The 17,350-nt window shown below is 36.3% G+C and overlaps 1 protein-coding gene across 2 annotated transcripts in view; it reads left to right on the forward strand.

Annotated features, from left to right (window-relative positions):
- Positions 1–1,346: 1,346 nt before the first annotated feature.
- LOC121315540 (CD2-associated protein) overlaps positions 1,347–17,350 on the forward strand; it is a 66,785-nt gene continuing 50,781 nt past the window's right edge. For both annotated transcript variants that reach the window (XM_041249711.1, XM_041249712.1), the window contains exon 1: positions 1,347–1,585. In XM_041249711.1, coding sequence (XP_041105645.1) covers positions 1,582–1,585 — 4 coding nt within the window. In that variant the 5' untranslated portion in view covers positions 1,347–1,581. The remainder of the gene's footprint in view (positions 1,586–17,350) is intronic.

Genomic DNA, 17,350 nt, shown 5'->3' on the forward strand with positions numbered 1-17,350 from the left:
GCCAACATTAGTTTTTAGGGTCACACATTTCCTCCCCTCTTCAATCATGCCTGCTACCTTTTATGATCCACTAAAATACATGCTGTTTGTTAGTACCTGCAGAGGTATGACACCCTCAAGCTTTGTTATGACTTAGGAAGTCAAACTGAAATTATAAAAGGGAGTTAGCTCCGCCCATTGTTTTTAAACTTGGTCTTAACTAAGCTACCAAACACAGCATGTAAATAAAATACATTAATCTTTTTTTTTTTTTTTTTTTAATTAACAACTACTCCAAACTTTAGCCATCTAATTCCAACCCAACCACGAACAAACGCAAGATTAGAACATATGAAAGTTTACAAACGAGAAGAGGCCATTCGGCCCATCTTGCTTGTTTGGTTGTTAGTAGTTTATTGATCCCTGAATCTCATCAAGCAGCTTCTTGAAGGATCCCAGGGTGTCGGCTTCAACATTATTGGGGAGTTGGTTCCAGACCCTCACAATTGTCTGTGTAAAAAGTGCCTCCTATTTTCAGTTTGAATGCCCCTTTGTCTAATCTCCATTTGTGAACCCTGGTCCTTGTTTCTTTTTTCAGGTTGAAAAAGTCCCTTGGGTCAACATTGTCGATACCTTTTAGAATTCTGAATGTCTGAATCAGGTCACTGAGTAGTCTTCTTTTTTCAAGACTGAATAGACTCATTTCTTTTAGCCTGTCTGCATATGAAATGCCATTTAAACCCAGAATAATTCTGGTCGCTCTTCTTTGCACTCTTTTCTAGAGCAGCAATATCCTTTTTGTAGCGAAGTGACCAGAACTTAACACAACATTCAAAATTAGGTCTTACTAATGCATTGTACAGTTTTTAACATTACATACCCTGAATTAATTAGGTACCTAGGTCATTGTTTAACTCTCCCGAGTCTGAAAAGAGAAAAAAAAAGACAATCACTTAGAAAAATAAATAAATAAATAAATAAATAAATAAATAAAGGTTTCACAGTGGAGACTGTACCACCCGCTTTCTGAGAATAATATAAACCTTACAAGGCTGACTAATTAAATAAATTTAAAGTCTGACACATCGAAAGACATTTCCCGTTATCATTGTGCTGATGTTACTGTTGGCTAATTTTGCAATTCACACCACGGCAGCCACGCCTATGACGTCTGTTAACCTGGCAACAGCAAAGCTTCCTGTTTCTTCCCAGCTCCTGATCTGCATGTGAGGCGGTTGCTGGCTTTTTTTTTTTTTTTTCTCTCTCTCTCACCCGCTGGAACATCATTTTTTTTTTTTTTTCTCTCTCTCTCACCCGCTGGAACATCAAACTACATTCCAGTCTGCCAATCTCGCGGGATTCTCCTTGTAAGTCTCGCGGAGTTTTCTGCTGTTTGGTGTATGCCTTAAACTGGGAAGGCTTTGAAGGTGGGAAGTTAGGGTTAACTTCCATTGTAAATTTACACAAACCATACCTCAGTTCGTCTAAAGAACAAATGGGCAAACATTGTAATAAATAACCGGAGTCTCACAACCCCAACCCTCAAAAAACTAAAGTACTGGAATTATAAACATCTGAAGGGGTCCTGCATTCAAGCACAGTATGGGTAAGTTTGCTTGCTTGTTTACTAGTTTGTATCAAGGTAATGTAATATGACTGGCAAACTCAGGCCAGGTAAAACGAGAGTTAATAGATCCATAGCTTACCTGGGTTTGGATCACTTATCGACGGGGTGAATTTTTGTAGAGGTTGTCTGGTACAGTAAGTTTTTTTTTTTTTTTTTTTTGCTTGGTATTTGCATCTATCTGTCTATCCATTTGTTTAACTATAGGTAGAAAATCCTTCGCCTTTCTTTGTTATTCCAATGTATTAAAAATGTTAACTGTGTACAGTCGAAATACAGTTATACCACACTTTTCTCAGAAGATCATTTGCCAGTTATAGTGCCAGGAACTTTATGGTCGCACCTGTAGTTATCTCATTTTCTTTGGCTACTATAAGGAAGCAATCTGGCTGTGAATAAGTGTACTCCCATCACACCTATTTAATCTAAGGACTGTACAGATCGTGAAAGAAAAAAAGTTATGCATTGTGTAAACTATGTTTTCTCTATGAATATCTATTAATACTGCCTCTGACCATATTACTGTACATTACTGTACAGGCAGTATCTTTGCTCCCATGTTACTGGTAAGTGTGCATTTCAATTGTGGAAATAACATCTTAATTTCTTATTGTAATTAAATACAGTTTGGAAAAAATGTACACAGTGACATTTTTTTGTTCCTCCTTTAATGTTATACATAATTGGTTACTATTTTTTAAGGGAAACACTTAAGATATGTTTTAGTTAGTGTCTTCATCAGTGTTACTGGTACATTTATATAGCTTACATTTTTAAGGAGTTCTAGAATTTATACTGAAAGTAAAATACAAGATTATTATTTTGACAATGACTGTAGTATCTTAACATTTAGGATGTGAAGTGTATTACTTTATTTTAATGATGTTTTTATTCTTCATTATTCACATTAGAAAACTGATTTTTTAAATCAGACCTAAGAATCTTCCAGAGCTGGAAGAGTTCTGCAAGGAAGAGTGGGGAAAAAACTCCAAAGGCAAGAATAGAAAGACTCTTAGCTGGCTACAGGAAATGTTTGGAAGCAGTTATATCTGCCAAAGGAGGTGTTACCAAGTACTAAGTGACAGGGTGCCCAAACTTTTGAACATGCCATGTTCACTTTTGTTTATTATTTTGAATCTGTAATAAATAGTAATCCTGTATTAAAATTTGCAGAAAGGTGTCATGTTTAACTTTGTACCATGTAGAGGTCAGGTCAACTTCTGTTCACTGAAAGATTCAATGTAACATACATTTTTTCCAGGGGTGCCCAAACTCTTGCATACAACTGTATCGTCACCTTTATTAAAAATGTTCACGGAGGGGGCTCCCGAGTGGTGCATCCAGTAAAGGCACACCTCATGGAGTGCAGGATTTGCCCTATAGCCTGGAGGTCGGTGGTTCGGGTCCAGACTATTCCACTGCCAACTGTGGACAGGAGTTCCCAGAGGGTGGCGCACAATTGGCCAAGCGCCGCCCCGGTGGGGAGGGTCTAGTTCGGCCAGGGTGTCATCAGCTCACCGTGCACCAGCAACCCCTGTAGACAGGCTGGGCGCCTGTGGACCTGCCTGTAAGCTACCCGTTTCGGTGGACATGTTTTAGTCTTCGTCCCTCCCGAGTTGGTGCGGGGGTGGCAGCGGTGAGCCGGGTTGAAATAAAAAATAATTGGACATTTCAAATTAAAAAAAATAAAAAATAATGTGCATGAATTAATCTATTGATTAATCAACTAATGCCCATAAATTAACTGATCAGCGATAGCTTGGGTGTGTGCCAATAAAAAGGAAGCATGTGACGTGGTAACCAATAATCTGAAACAATGTTACTGGCAACAAAAACATTGTTTAAACAAAATTAGAAGTACAGATAGGACTACCCAATGCAATCATTTCAATGCATTTTGATGTTTTTTTATTTTTTATTATTATTTCTCACAGATACCTTGTTACTGGCAACTTCTTTACAACCGTAGCGTACAACTGTGTGGAATGTATGTAACAAGCCGCGGTATCTCATGGCACACTCTTTTTAGAAGCTACATCCGGACATTTAACGAAAACCTGTAGTCAAAAACAGTGTGTTTATTTTAACATACCAGTAGTGCTTAGATTCCAATTCCATTTAAAGAACAAGATATTCTGCACTGCAATAATTAGACGTTCCCCCACCTTGCCTGTGGTATTTGGCGCGCAAGTCTGAATACAAAAATAGCAGCGAAACGTCAATAAACGCCATAGTGTGACTAGCCCTTTGCCCTGTAAAGGGATGTTGATACTATTGGTAGGTTTTGATCACACACAATCTCCTGTAGACCTTTACACTCTTACCCTGTAAAGGGATGTTGATAGGTTTTGGAACTGCACTCTCTTCATATGTGCAGTATAAGGAAGACATACAGTTAATGGTAAGCCTTTGTTTTTTTTTTTTTTTTTTTTTTTTTTTAAAAAAGCGGGGAGTCTGTGCCTGCATGTTAAGAGCAGTGTTGCAGCGCTAATTAAAACTATCAGTGACCTGGGTGCCACTGGGTCTTCTCCAGGTAATCATTTTCATAGTGTGATCTAATGCAAAATCAGCATGCACATACAGTATAAAGACCCAGAATACTAGGCTCTGAAAATGCAATTTCAACAGTTTGAGCCTAATCAAAAGTTAGTCAGTTAGTCTGATATACAGTAGCTGAACTACTTTTAACCCTGCTTTTATTAATTGTGAGTCAGCGTGTTTAAACTCCATAATTTGTGGAATTAACACATTTGTAACACTGTACATGGAAATATGAAGGAAGAATACTTTGTCTGCAGATAACATTTCACTAAATAATCTGAACTACTGTACATACCTTGTGGCAGCTTTTATCGTATTCCTTTTCATGTATTGTAGCCTCCTGAAAATGAAGTGTATTGGTGTGAGACGCTATTGACGATGCAACATGAGCATCCTTTTTGAACTACTATACCTGAATTGACAGTGTGTTTCTTGGTGCCTGCAGGGCAAAATCTAAATCAAAAGGTCCTCAATTAAAAGTACATTTTATTTCATTTGCAGTATTTTACCTTACCGCTGTATGTAGGATTGCATTGCTTATAACTTTCCCAAGTTACAGGCACATTTTCTGATGCTGTTCATCAGTCATTCAAATACTGGTACACAGACTGTATTAGTTTGTGATTTGCGGTCAGATGTGGGAGAGATAACTTTAGCACATTGTTGTGTTCCAGACAACTAGGCATGCTGTATCTTGCTGTTTAATCTAATATTTTGAATATTAAACTGCTTTGTTGCACTTTGTGTACAGGATATTGCAAACTAAGCTTCAGTTAAATCTCTAGTGAATGTGCCTGCTGTAGTTCGAAGGTAAAATAAGTCAAGTAGAAATCTTAGCTTGTGCCTTCTGCAGTGTACTTATAGTTCAAAGTAAATCCTGTTGTATTTTGATGTTAAATTGCCTTTGATTTATTACTCTTCCCTTCACTTTATGGTTGGTGAGTACAGTTTGCTCACAGATAAACATACTGTACTACACATTGTTCTAGTCAATTCTGCAACATGGGTATTCTGGTACACAGACAAGGAAATAACGAAGTGATTTGATTGTATATACTGCTAAGGGTGCTGTGGAACTAATAGTTTCCTTGCTGCATTTAAAGCCGATTGTCCCCACCCCTTTTAGTTTACCACAGTAGTTTTACCATACTTTTCCCATGGTTTTACTATGCATTTATTTACCCTGGTTTGCCATGTTTATTAAGGTGCTTTACCATACCTTTCTATTCTTTAGTGCTTCCCTATTCTTTACCATGCTTTCACTTGGCTTCATTACACTTTTATAAGAGACACCATCTGCTGTGTTATTGAGTTCAAAGGGAACACTTCTTAGTTTTTTGTTGTTTTTTTGTCTTTTTGTTTGCACCAGAACTGCTGCATGAGAAGCACTGGTATCTGTTGAAATGACTGGAGCATAATATGATCTCTTCAGTGAGCTGTAGCACACTAATGTATTTAAAAAAATAAATAAATAAAAAAACATTGCTTAATATGTTAAGAAACTGTGGAGAGGGAGAGAAGGGGTCATTGACTAGTGTGACCTTGCAAACAAGTAATTTTTTACCTGGAATAAAAGGGACTGACTTTTTTCCCAACTGATGATGTGTTATTTATTTACTCATGTCATCTGATTCAAATTAAATGTTTGTTACGGAAGATTATTCAGGTTTCTTAGAAATGGGAGAGAGGGGGATTTTTTCTAAACAAACCAAACATATTACCTTCCTGAGATTTTGCACAGACAAAGCCGAGACCTTGATCTTTTCTTGGTAATTTTTTTTTTTAGATGTTTATATTTTGGGTTTCACTCCAAGGTCAAAAACTTCTGCCAAATGTATTTTTTGTGCATTTTCCAATAAAATTGACGCCTGTTACAAGTCTGTAGCACAAGCAGTTTTTGAATAAAAGGTTGCATTTTGATCTCTCTATAATGTGACACCTGTACCTGATCAGTATAAAAATGTAAATTTTAGGTTGTTTACCTGAAACAACCCCAAGAACCAAGTTTGTGTGAATCGAAGATGGTTGGGTGATTTGTCACGGAGTCACCTTGGCATGCTAATTACCACACAGTTGATTGAGCTCTGTGGCTTGGCACTTCTGGAGAATATGGTCCAGGGCTAATTTTGGAAACAAGACCGTCAGGGGGATACCCAATGGGTTACTTCAATAACATTTGTCTTTGAAAATGATTATTTATTAACATATTTCATTAGCTAGGCCAGGGGTCTCCAACCTTTTTAGTATTAGGAGATACTTCTGATTTGCAAAAACATTTGCGAGCCACTCCTCAAAGAACTCCAAGGTAAAAATAAAGAAAAATGTTATTCTTACCTAGATTTGATACAGCAAAATCTGGTTTGAAATTTAGATTTGATAAAGTTTATGTCTGAAAAGACAGTCACATAAATAAGTGGAACCAAATAAGGACGCCACTTTCACTGCTGCTGTGCAGAGATTTCTGTACTTGAAGTCAGACACTAGGTATCTTGCTTTCAGCTGAATATCATTTTGAAGATTAAGAATCTCCATTTCCAGTTCAACACAATCCAGATTAAACAAAATACCCTACTTGTTCAGAAATGTCCCTTACATCCATAAAGGGATTTGTAGCAAACATTATGCAAGGTTCCAGCTGCTGAAAGTCATGAAATCTGTCATTAAATTCTTGCCTATGTCTGGCCAAGAGATCGTAGTATTTACTGGCTCTGGTCAGGAGTTCACAGTATTTACTGGGCCTGGTTAAGAGATCGTAGTATTTACTGGGGTCCAAAAATTCTGCAGCAGCTTCATTTCCCTCCAACTGGAAAATGCTGGATTTTTTTCTTCTGCATCTGTTGCACCCAATAATCCACCTTTTGATTTGAAAGCCTTTGCAGCACTAATCATCATGTGTGCAATAGGGTTTGTTTGTTTTTTGTTTTTTTTTTCATTGCAAATCACAGTTCAGGCTGTTTCATTTCTCTGTGACATCAGTTAAAAATGCCAAGTGAAGCAGCCAACACACTGCCAGTCAGCTGTGCAGAACTCCCGTTTCTTGACTCCAAGAAAGTTGTAATTTCTGACACAAGAGAATTGCTATTTTTTCCAACTGCAACTCCTGCACCACAAATCAGGCAAATGCACTTGTCTTTTACGCTTGTAAACTAATTTTCCCACTCTTGGTGGAAATAGTAAGCTTTTTGTCTTTCTTTGGATGGACCTGCTTCTGCATCCATGATTCACGCTGAACCGATGAGGTGTAGTGACTTTTTAGTTTTATTTTTTATTATTAAATATATAAAATAACTGCACGTGTGTTCCGTCTCGGTAACTAATAATACGATTCCAAAACTACTATGATAGGCCTGTGTTGTTTACCATAAAGTAACACCTCCACACACACACTATGTGTGTGTACTTGTCAGGAGCTACCAGTAGCTCATGATCGACGTGTTGGCGACCCCTGATCTAGGCTAAACGTTTTTTACATTATTGCATGCCATTAAAATAAATAAATAAATACATTTCCAGGTGATCATTGTATTATTAATTTTCACTGAACTACTGTACCTGGATTCTGCGATGGTGTTGGGTCTGTGCTTACCGTGGTGTTTGGCTTTTTTTTTTTTTTTTTTTCTGGAAAAATCTGAAACAGTGTTTGCCAACTGTAATTTGGTTTCAATTTGGTGTAATTTTTTATTTTCATTTTTATTATATTGCTGATGGCATATGTAGCATTTTTTTTAGCCTTTCAAGTCTATTGTACTATAAACTTGTAGCATTTAACATAAAATTGACTTACTGTACCAAGAATAAATTTTTCATACTGCAGTCCTGGGACAGTACTGTAGCTCAATATACATAATTCTCAGATACACAGTACCTGTACTGTAAATGGCACTTCAGTAATTTTATAGAGAAAGAAATTAACAGGGCTAACGTTTTACTTGATTTTAACAAATTAATCAGTTTCTGTATTGTATGTATATTTTTTATTCAGTTTTTTAAATTAAAGTTTCAAGCAGGCAGATCTAGTTTGTTTATTGTTGTATTAATAATGTATTATTATTTACTATCTTGGCGGTGCTTGTACAGGAGTGTGTCAATGTGCAGAGTGCCCCAAGGCACTACGTGGCTTCCTATTGAATGATGCACACGCCGCAAGCGCTTCCTAACAGTAGCGAGTCAAGCTCTGAGCTTTGTAATTGTTTTCGGCTCTTAAACAGTTGCAGAGTTCAAGTTACTTATCAAATGTTAGAGCTGACTTCAAATATGCAACTGTTAAAGAGCTGAAAACAGTTAAAAAGGTCTACTGTAATTAAGAAATTGTCTGTCAGTTCAATTAAGGGTGCGGTTATATAATAGAGCTCAGTTAGAATGAAAGCCAGCAGACAGAGGGGGTCCCCAGGACCAGGATTTGGAACCACTGCCTTAGGGGAACTGTAGGGTGAAAACCTTCTTTGTGTATAGATGAATCATGATACTTCCTGCAATGTTTTGTGGAAGACAGGTTTATTGTGATACAAAAGCACCAAATAGTTCTTGAATGATGAGCAGGGATCCTAGGAATCCGTTTGCTGCAGAATAACGTGAAAAAATGCTGATTTTCTATGATAACACAAATTTTCTGTGTTTTTGGAGATTTTTTAGTTTTACATTTAGGGAGGGGCAAAAAACATGCAAGGCTTTTTTTTGGTTTGTTTGATGATAACCACATCAGTATGCACATAATATAAACATTAACACAGGCAACTTTGCTTTAAATCTATGTAAACATAGCTGTCTAATAAAACTGCTTTCGGTGTTCAAGTTCAGTTTACTTAAGAACATAAGAAAGTTTACAAACGAGGCCATTCGGCCCATCTTGCTCGTTTGGTTGTTAGTAGCTTATTGATCCCAAAATCTCATCAAGCAGCTTCTTGAAGGATCCCAGGGTGTCAGCTTCAACAACATTACTGGGGAGTTGATTCCAGACCCTCACAATTCTCTGTGTAAAAAAGTGTCTCCTATTTTCTGTTCTGAATGCCCCTTTTTCTAAACTCCATTTGTGACCCCTGGTCCTTGTTTCTTTTTTCAGGCTGAAAAAGTCCCTTGGGTGGACACTGTCAATACCTTTTAGAATTTTGAATGCTTGAATTAGGTCGCCACGTAGTCTTCTTTGTTCAAGACTGAACAGATTCAATTCTTTTAGCCTGTCTGCATATGACATGCCTTTTAAGCCCAGAATAATTCTGGTCGCTCTTCTTTGCACTCTTTCTAGAGCAGCAATATCTTTTTTATAGCGAGGTGACCAGAACTGAACACAATATTCAAGATGAGGTCTTACTAGTGCATTGTACAGTTTTAACATTACTTCCCTTGATTTAAATTCAACACTTTTCACAATGTATCCGAGCATCTTGTTAGCCTTTTTTTATAGCTTCCCCACATTGTCTAGATGAAGACATTTCTGAGTCAACAAAAACTCCTAGGTCTTTTTCATAGATTCCTTCTCCAATTTCAATATCTCCCATATGATATTTATAATGTACATTTTTATTTCCTGCGTGCAGTACCTTACACTTTTCTCTATTAAATGTCATTTGCCATGTGTCTGCCCAGTTCTGAATCTTGTCTAGATCATTTTGAATGACCTTTGCTGCTGCAACAGTGTTTGCCACTCCTCCTACTTTTGTGTCGTCTGCAAATTTAACAAGTTTGCTTACTATACCAGAATCTAAATCATTAATGTAGATTAGGAATAGCAGAGGACCTAATACTGATCCCTGTGGTACACCGCTGGTTACCACACTCCATTCTGAGGTTTTTCCTCTAATCAGTACTTTCTGTTTTCTACATGTTAACCACTCCCTAATCCATGTACATGTGTTTCCTTGAATCCCAACTGCGTTCAGTTTGAGAATTAATCTTTTGTGCGGGACTTTGTCAAAAGCTTTCTGGAAATCTAAATAAACCATGTCATATGCTTTGCAATTATCCATTATCGATGTTGCATCCTCAAAAAAATCAAGCAAGTTAGTTAGGCACGATCTCCCTTTCCTAAAACCATGTTGACTGTCTCCCAGTACCCTGTTACCATATAGGTAATTTTCCATTTTGGATCTTATTATAGTTTCCATAAGTTTGCATATAATAGAAGTCAGGCTTACTGGTCTGTAGTTACCTGGTTCAGTTTTGTTTCCCTTTTTGTGGATCGGTATTACGTTTGCAATTTTCCAGTCTGTCGGTACCACCCCTGTGTCAAGAGACTGCTGCATGATCTTGGTTAGCGGTTTGTAAATTACTTCTTTCATTTCTTTGAGTACTACTGGGAGGATCTCATCCGGCCCAGGGGATTTGTTTATTTTAAGAGCTCCTAGTCCCTTTAACACTTCTGCCTCAGTTATGCTAAAGTTATTTAAAACTGGATAGGAACTGGATGACATGTGGGGCATGTTGTCAGTATCTTCCTTTGTAAAAACTTGTGAAAAGTAATCATTTAACATATTTGCTATTTTTTTTTCTTCATCTACGATTTTGACATTTGTATCTCTTAAACATTTAATCTCCTCTTTGAATGTTCTCTTGCTGTTGTAATATTGGAAAAACATTTTGGAATTGGTTTTAGCTCCCTTAGCAATGTTTATTTCTATTTCTCTCTTGGCCTTTCTAACTTCCTTTTTGACTTGCGTTTGCAGTTCTGTGTACTCTTTCTGTGTACTTTCTTTTTGGTCCTTTTTTAATGCTCTGTAAAGTGCCTTTTTTCGCTGAATATTTTTTTTAATTGATCTATTAAACCATTTTGGCAATTTAGTTTTACATTTAGATTTGTCTACTTTAGGGATATAATTGTTTTGCGCCTCTAGTACTACATTTTTGAAGAACAACCATCCTTCTTCTGTGGATGTTTTCTCTATTTTACTCCAATCTACTTCTGTTAGTCTCTGTTTCATACCTTCATAGTTTGCTTTTCTAAAATTGTAAACCTTAGCTTTAGTCTTTACTTTTGGGGATTTAAAAAACACTTCAAATGAGACCATGTTGTGGTCTGAGTTTGCCAGTGGTTCTCTGACCTCTGTTTTAGTTATTCTATCTTTGTTATTTGAAAAGACTAAATCAAGGCATGCCTCCCCTCTAGTGGGTGCCTTGACAAATTGTGTTATGATGCAGTCATTTGTCATTTCCGCCATTTCTATTTCAACCTTCGCGCTACCCACCGGGTTTTCCCATTTTATTTGGGGGAAGTTGAAATCCCCCATTAGTATGGCTTCTCCTTTGCTACACACATTTCTAATGCCATTGTATAACAGATTATTGTGCTCACCGTCTGAATCTGGCGGTCTATAGCATGCTCCTATTATTATGCCTTTTGAATTTTTGTCTTATTCTGACCCATATTGATTCGGTTATATTTTCTTTGTCCAGGTTTAACACGTGGGCTTCAAGACTGTTTCTTATGTATAGCGCTACCCCTCCTCCTCTTCTGTCCTGCCTGTCTTTCCTGTACAGTGTATACCCACAAATATTATATTCGTCCCCATCACTCTCAGATAACCACGTTTCTGTAACACCTATCACATCATAGTTACCTGTTAGTGCAGTAGCTTCAAGTTCTAGAATTTTGTTTCTGATACTTCTAGCATTTAGATAAATACATTTAATGGTTGTCTTACCTGAGTTGTTGTTCTTGTTTTGATCTTCAATATTCAGAGCTATTCAGAGCTGTTCAAAGATGCTGGAAAAAAATAATAAATAAATAAATCACCCCTAAAGATCGGGTCAGCGAGTTTGGGAAGGACGAATTTCACATTGATAGTAATGTGCTGTTTTGTACTTCATGCAGCAAGTCTGTAGATTACACTCATAGTCAGACCATTGTAGAACACATGGGAAGCACTAAACATACATTTAATGTAAGTAAATGTAAACAAGATGAGGCTGAAACAGCAGGGCCATCGAAAATACTGAAATGGACCACTGTCTTTGGATCATTTCAGTGTCTTACAACTGTCAAAATGTGTGTAAAAGCTGACATTCCTCTGTGCAATGTGGATCAGCCGGCAGTTAGATTTTTTTTCAGCAAACACATTAGGGAGGTGGTGTCATTCTAAAGTCAGACTAATTGTAGCTGGAATGCTGCAGCTCTATCTTAACAATAGCCGTCATGATGACGAACACTAACTCACAGTTGAACTAACATGAGAATATATATTATAATAGGGAACTATTTGTAGTATTTGAAGTGGGGGGAAAAAAAAAAAAAAGGTATGTTTGTTTTATTGTTTTAATGGCGCTGGTAAGCTTGTAACTTGCTTAGAATTTGAAAGTGTAACCATTTTTATTATTTATTTATTTTTATCCAAAGCAACTTACCTTACTCTGTAATGCAAGGTTACAGTTCAAGAAGTTATAAACTAAAATACAACATAGAGACACAATAAGTGTAGCAAGAACAACAATACATACTTTCTGCCTTTAACCATTACTCAATAGTAGTTTGTGTGCCTTATAATGTGGCAGAGAACTCATTTTTAGCTCTTATTTTACTTGCAGAATAACAAGGATTTTTCTTTTTTCATTGGAAAATGTCATTTGTTTGTATTGTGGAAAACTAGGATCTGTGATGATGAGTGATGCTCTGTGTATAGTTCGAATATTGAACATGCTCTTCCAACAGTATTGCATTACAGTTTTTCCATTAAGGAAATACAGGTAGGCCATCGTCATTGATTGCATTAGTCTTGTTCAAATATGTTCTTTCTGGGGGATGTACTGCATGTTTCATGCAGATTTTATGTTACTTTTGCAGGCAGTGTCCAGCATTTGTGTGTGTAGGCATAGCATACTATAGGCTAGCATTTTTATTTTTTTGTTTTTTGTTTTTTATATGTAGACAAGGCACTTTAAACATGGTGGGGAATAGCTTCAGTACATGCATTTGTGTTTCTTGGCTAGTATTTCAGGTTTAGTCTTTTCAAAAGTACTTAAGAATACAGTGCCATATACAGCTGCACAATGCTTAAACCCTGTGCTGTGAGAAGTGTTGACAAATGCTACAGTGTTTCTTCTGCAGCAGTTGCAATCTTTTGTAATCCATACGCTTTCTGACACACGCTGTACAAGTCAAGCTGTGATAACATGTGCGCCATTACAAATGTAAGGTTTTTTGTTGAAGCTGTAAATGTCGGAACTCAGACATGTGCTATGGCTAAAACAGTAAATTAATCTGGCATTGTACACATTATACTATGCTCAATGTAAAAATATCTAGTTATTTTATGATTTACAATATTGAGTTTTATTACAGCAGAAGCCACAGATTTAGTAAATCCCTCTATTTTCAACCTGTCTGTAGAAATAATTTACTGTACTATCTAATCACATATGATTCTTACAACCAATATAAAGAAAAAATGGTCTGTAAAAATTATGACTTCTGCCAAGTTAGAATTAAAAAAAAAAAGGAAAAAAAAATGTGTGATGTTCAGTCTTAAACTTATTGTTAATCTTTTAACCAATCAGGAAACCACTCCCCTATTTATTTTAGATTTAAAAAAAAAAAATTAATACCAGGTGCAAATAAATAATTTTTCAGGTAAATATCAAGATAATTTTTGGGTACGGGAATAAAAGCATGGTTTGTAATTAATTCTGACTTCTGGTATAATCTTTTTTTTTTTTTTTTTTCATTTTTTGATTTACCTGTTGCAAATCTGCATAAATACTAGGGGTGTGTGATATACCGGTATATAGTGATATTTATCAGGCAATGCAATTTGAACAACAATACCAATCTACTGGAAAAGCATCACGCGAGATAATCATCCCGCGAGAACTTGTAATGCGAGCAGTGCTAACACAAAAGAAAATATTTTGAGCTGCTTAAATTCTGCAAAGCAAAGTCACATGTCAGAAATAATTTCCTAATAAAAAACATGTAAAAAGGATGGCTGTATAGGATCAAACATTGCGATATGTTCTTTATGCAAGGCTGAAGTAAAATATTCTGGGGGTGTCATGGTAAATTTCGCCCTGCCCTTAGTCCTAAAAAAATCACGTAGCGATTTTGTTTCTCTGTTCAGAGTGAACAGAGTAAAAACAACAATAGATTTATACCTTTTTTTTAGTTGGTATTTTATCATAATGTTGATATTTTTCTTGTTTTTGTTCTTTATTATCTCTGGATACTTCATTTATCTGCATACAAGGTGTTGGAAAGCCATATTCTCTGCAGAAATCATGGTAATCCTGCGAATTATAAAATACACCTCATGTTTAAGCTGCCAGACATTTGATTTCTGTAAAAGGTAATTTTAAACTTTTTTATTGACAGAACTTTAAGACCCTTAAGTTTAAACATTTTTTTTATTAAACTTGACATAAGCAATTAGTGTTTGTTTTTATTAGCACTATATTTTCTTTTTTTCCTTCATTTTATGGTAACATAAAATTAAGCCGAAAATGTCAACTTTGTATTTAAAATTAGTTTTGCAAATAAGCCCAAATAAGTGGATGATTAGCTCAAGCTCAAGAGCTCTTGCCTTGTCTGTGCCCGCACTGAAAGTATTTTGTGTGGCTTAGTTTGTAGTTTCAATGTTTATTATTATTATTATTATTGCTCAAAAAACAGGAGGGAAAGGAAGGTGCCACAAAAATAGAAATTAACAAGAACACTGAAAGTGTACATTGTTCTTTTTTGACCTTTAACAATTACAAGGGAGTTGACTTTCTGATGTAAACAAGTTGCATTTGAGATGGAACAAGAACATTAAAAGAAAAGACATGCTGTACAACATTTATTTCAGCCCTCGTGCACAGGTAAGAAAAAATAGATTTCACTTGAATTTCTCTCTCTCTTTCTCTCTCTCTCTCTCTCTCTCTCTCTCTCTCTCTCTCTCTCTCTCTCTCTCTCTCTCTCTCTCTCTATATATATATATATATATATATATATATATATATATATATATATATATATATATATATATATTGAAGTAACTTACAAAAAAATGATGGTGATTAAGTAGATTCAAGAAAATGCACAGAGTCCTTTTCTTCAATCAGTTGCCAGGTTTATTGAAATATGCAGGGAGTCTGGTCCCAGGTACAGGACAAAGAGAATACTCATCATTACAATGTTTGCATGACATTAAATACCCTTCTGTATAGATGGTCCACCTCCCCTTTCTCTGACACTTAACCAATGGTCAAGGTACAACACATTATTCTGTTAATTTAGTGTGTGTGTGTGTGTGTGTAGTCTAGTGTGACAACCTCTGAACTCAGTGCATTCTTCACACTCCTGGAGAAAAAAGGTCCATAAATCTGCCCCTTTGATCCCAGTGGCATTATCTCTTTCGATCTCTCTGAGAACCTCTGGGTCCAATGCCAGTCCCTGGGAGCCTTTTAGCCCCTTTATGCTTTGCATTCCAAAGTCTTACAGCCTGGCCCCTTCTAGTCCACAGCATTGTTATCTCGTTAGCTTGCAGTCAATGCTGGGCAAGAAACTTGTAGACGCAATGTCTCTATCAATTGTAAGCAGTACATGCAATTTGAACCAAACAGTCTGCTATCTGCAATATTAGTCTCTTTTCAGAAAAAAAACACCAGTATAGCTCTGCCAGTCCACATGCGTAGCAAACTGCTAATCAATTCTCAATCCATGTTTTCCAACATTATATATATATATATATATATATATATATATATATATATATATATATATATATATATATATATATATATTACCTCAACTTTATTTGACTGGATACTGGCATCAAGTTTCACTGACCCTATTTTACCTAATTTTGCATGGCAAGTGCTATTTTGTTCACTCTGAAGTATTGGTATCTCTGGGTTTGTTAAACCAGCAGTAAAAGTTCACTTCATTTGGTATACATTCTAATTTCAGGTGTAATCTGAATCTTAACTTCATTCAGTTTGAGTTCCTGAGCCAAAAAATCCAACACGGCAGTGGATCCCAGATTCCTGCCATTTTTCTACTCCCTTTCATCTCTGTGTATCACAATACAGATCTTCAGTCCCAATACCCACCCCTAATAAATACACTGAATTTTGTATACCATATACAGTGAAATCATATTCAATCTGAAATAGTGGTTGTCTTCATTTAATTATTAGGCTGTCATTTGTTGTTTACTTGCTGTCCTTTATGGTTGGATCATTTCTTAATTTCTTTGCTTGGATGTACAGTATACTGATTGTGTAAAAACATCACTTAAGAATCCTGACAGAACAGGTTAACACTTTCATTTCACGTCCTCCTTTCACGTCCCAAATCTGCGCCTATGTGAATGCCAAGTTTAAGTACGTTTATGGAAAAAAAAAGTCAACTGTGCGCACGAAGGCGGGTGTTTTAAGTTTAGGTAAAAAAGGCTATTTTTTTAAATGTCGCAGGCTTTAGCCAATCAAATCAAAGTAGTACTTGTGATGCAATATTTGGGTCACATCTTCCTCTCACACAACGAATCATGTGTAAGGCATGTTTGATTGACAGCTTGCGAGGCAGTTGGCCAGGATCTGTTGAAAGTCTGTTTTAAAGTCCCAGGCATTTATTTAGTGTGCATTTTTAAAGTAAGTTAGTGGCAGTGCGGTGGTCAACATGGCAAAATAAATATGCACGCACTTTTAAGAGTTTAGTATAGTAGAAAGGGTTGAGCGAACAGGATTAAGACAGCTGGCTGAATGCTGACAAATAGCTTAAAATTGCGGTCCTTTGAGGAGACTTTATAACTGCAACCCCCGACGCTTTATCCTGTGTACAGTGGAGCGGAGACGAGAGGATACTAACTAGGCAATGGTAAGTAACTGACTGACTTTCATTGTATTTAGTAATTGCTTAAAATGTGATATTGTGTTCTCGCTGATTTGGTGACGCTGCCTGTTTGACTTTTTAAAGTGCATTCACTGTAAATATGTGAAAGTACGTTTATTTTCTGTGTATTTAAAACATTTTCAATGGTTTACATGGGAGATATAGTGTTTGAGTGTGTCCCTAGACAGTTTTCCATCTTAAATATTTTGGGAACTGAAAAATGAGTGTGGTTGGAATGTGTACTGTAGCAATTGGGTGCATTGGCAGATCCACAGCTGATTTTGTAAGCAAAAAATAAGTTGCTTTCAGCGTCTTGCAATTTACCTTGAACAAATAGGCTTTTTATTTTCCAGTATTTCACACTGAATTCATACTTTTATCAGTGCCGTGCATTTGGTTACTATGGCAATGCG

Source organism: Polyodon spathula, chromosome 5 (genome assembly GCF_017654505.1).
Source record: "Polyodon spathula isolate WHYD16114869_AA chromosome 5, ASM1765450v1, whole genome shotgun sequence".
NCBI lineage: Eukaryota > Metazoa > Chordata > Actinopteri > Acipenseriformes > Polyodontidae > Polyodon > Polyodon spathula.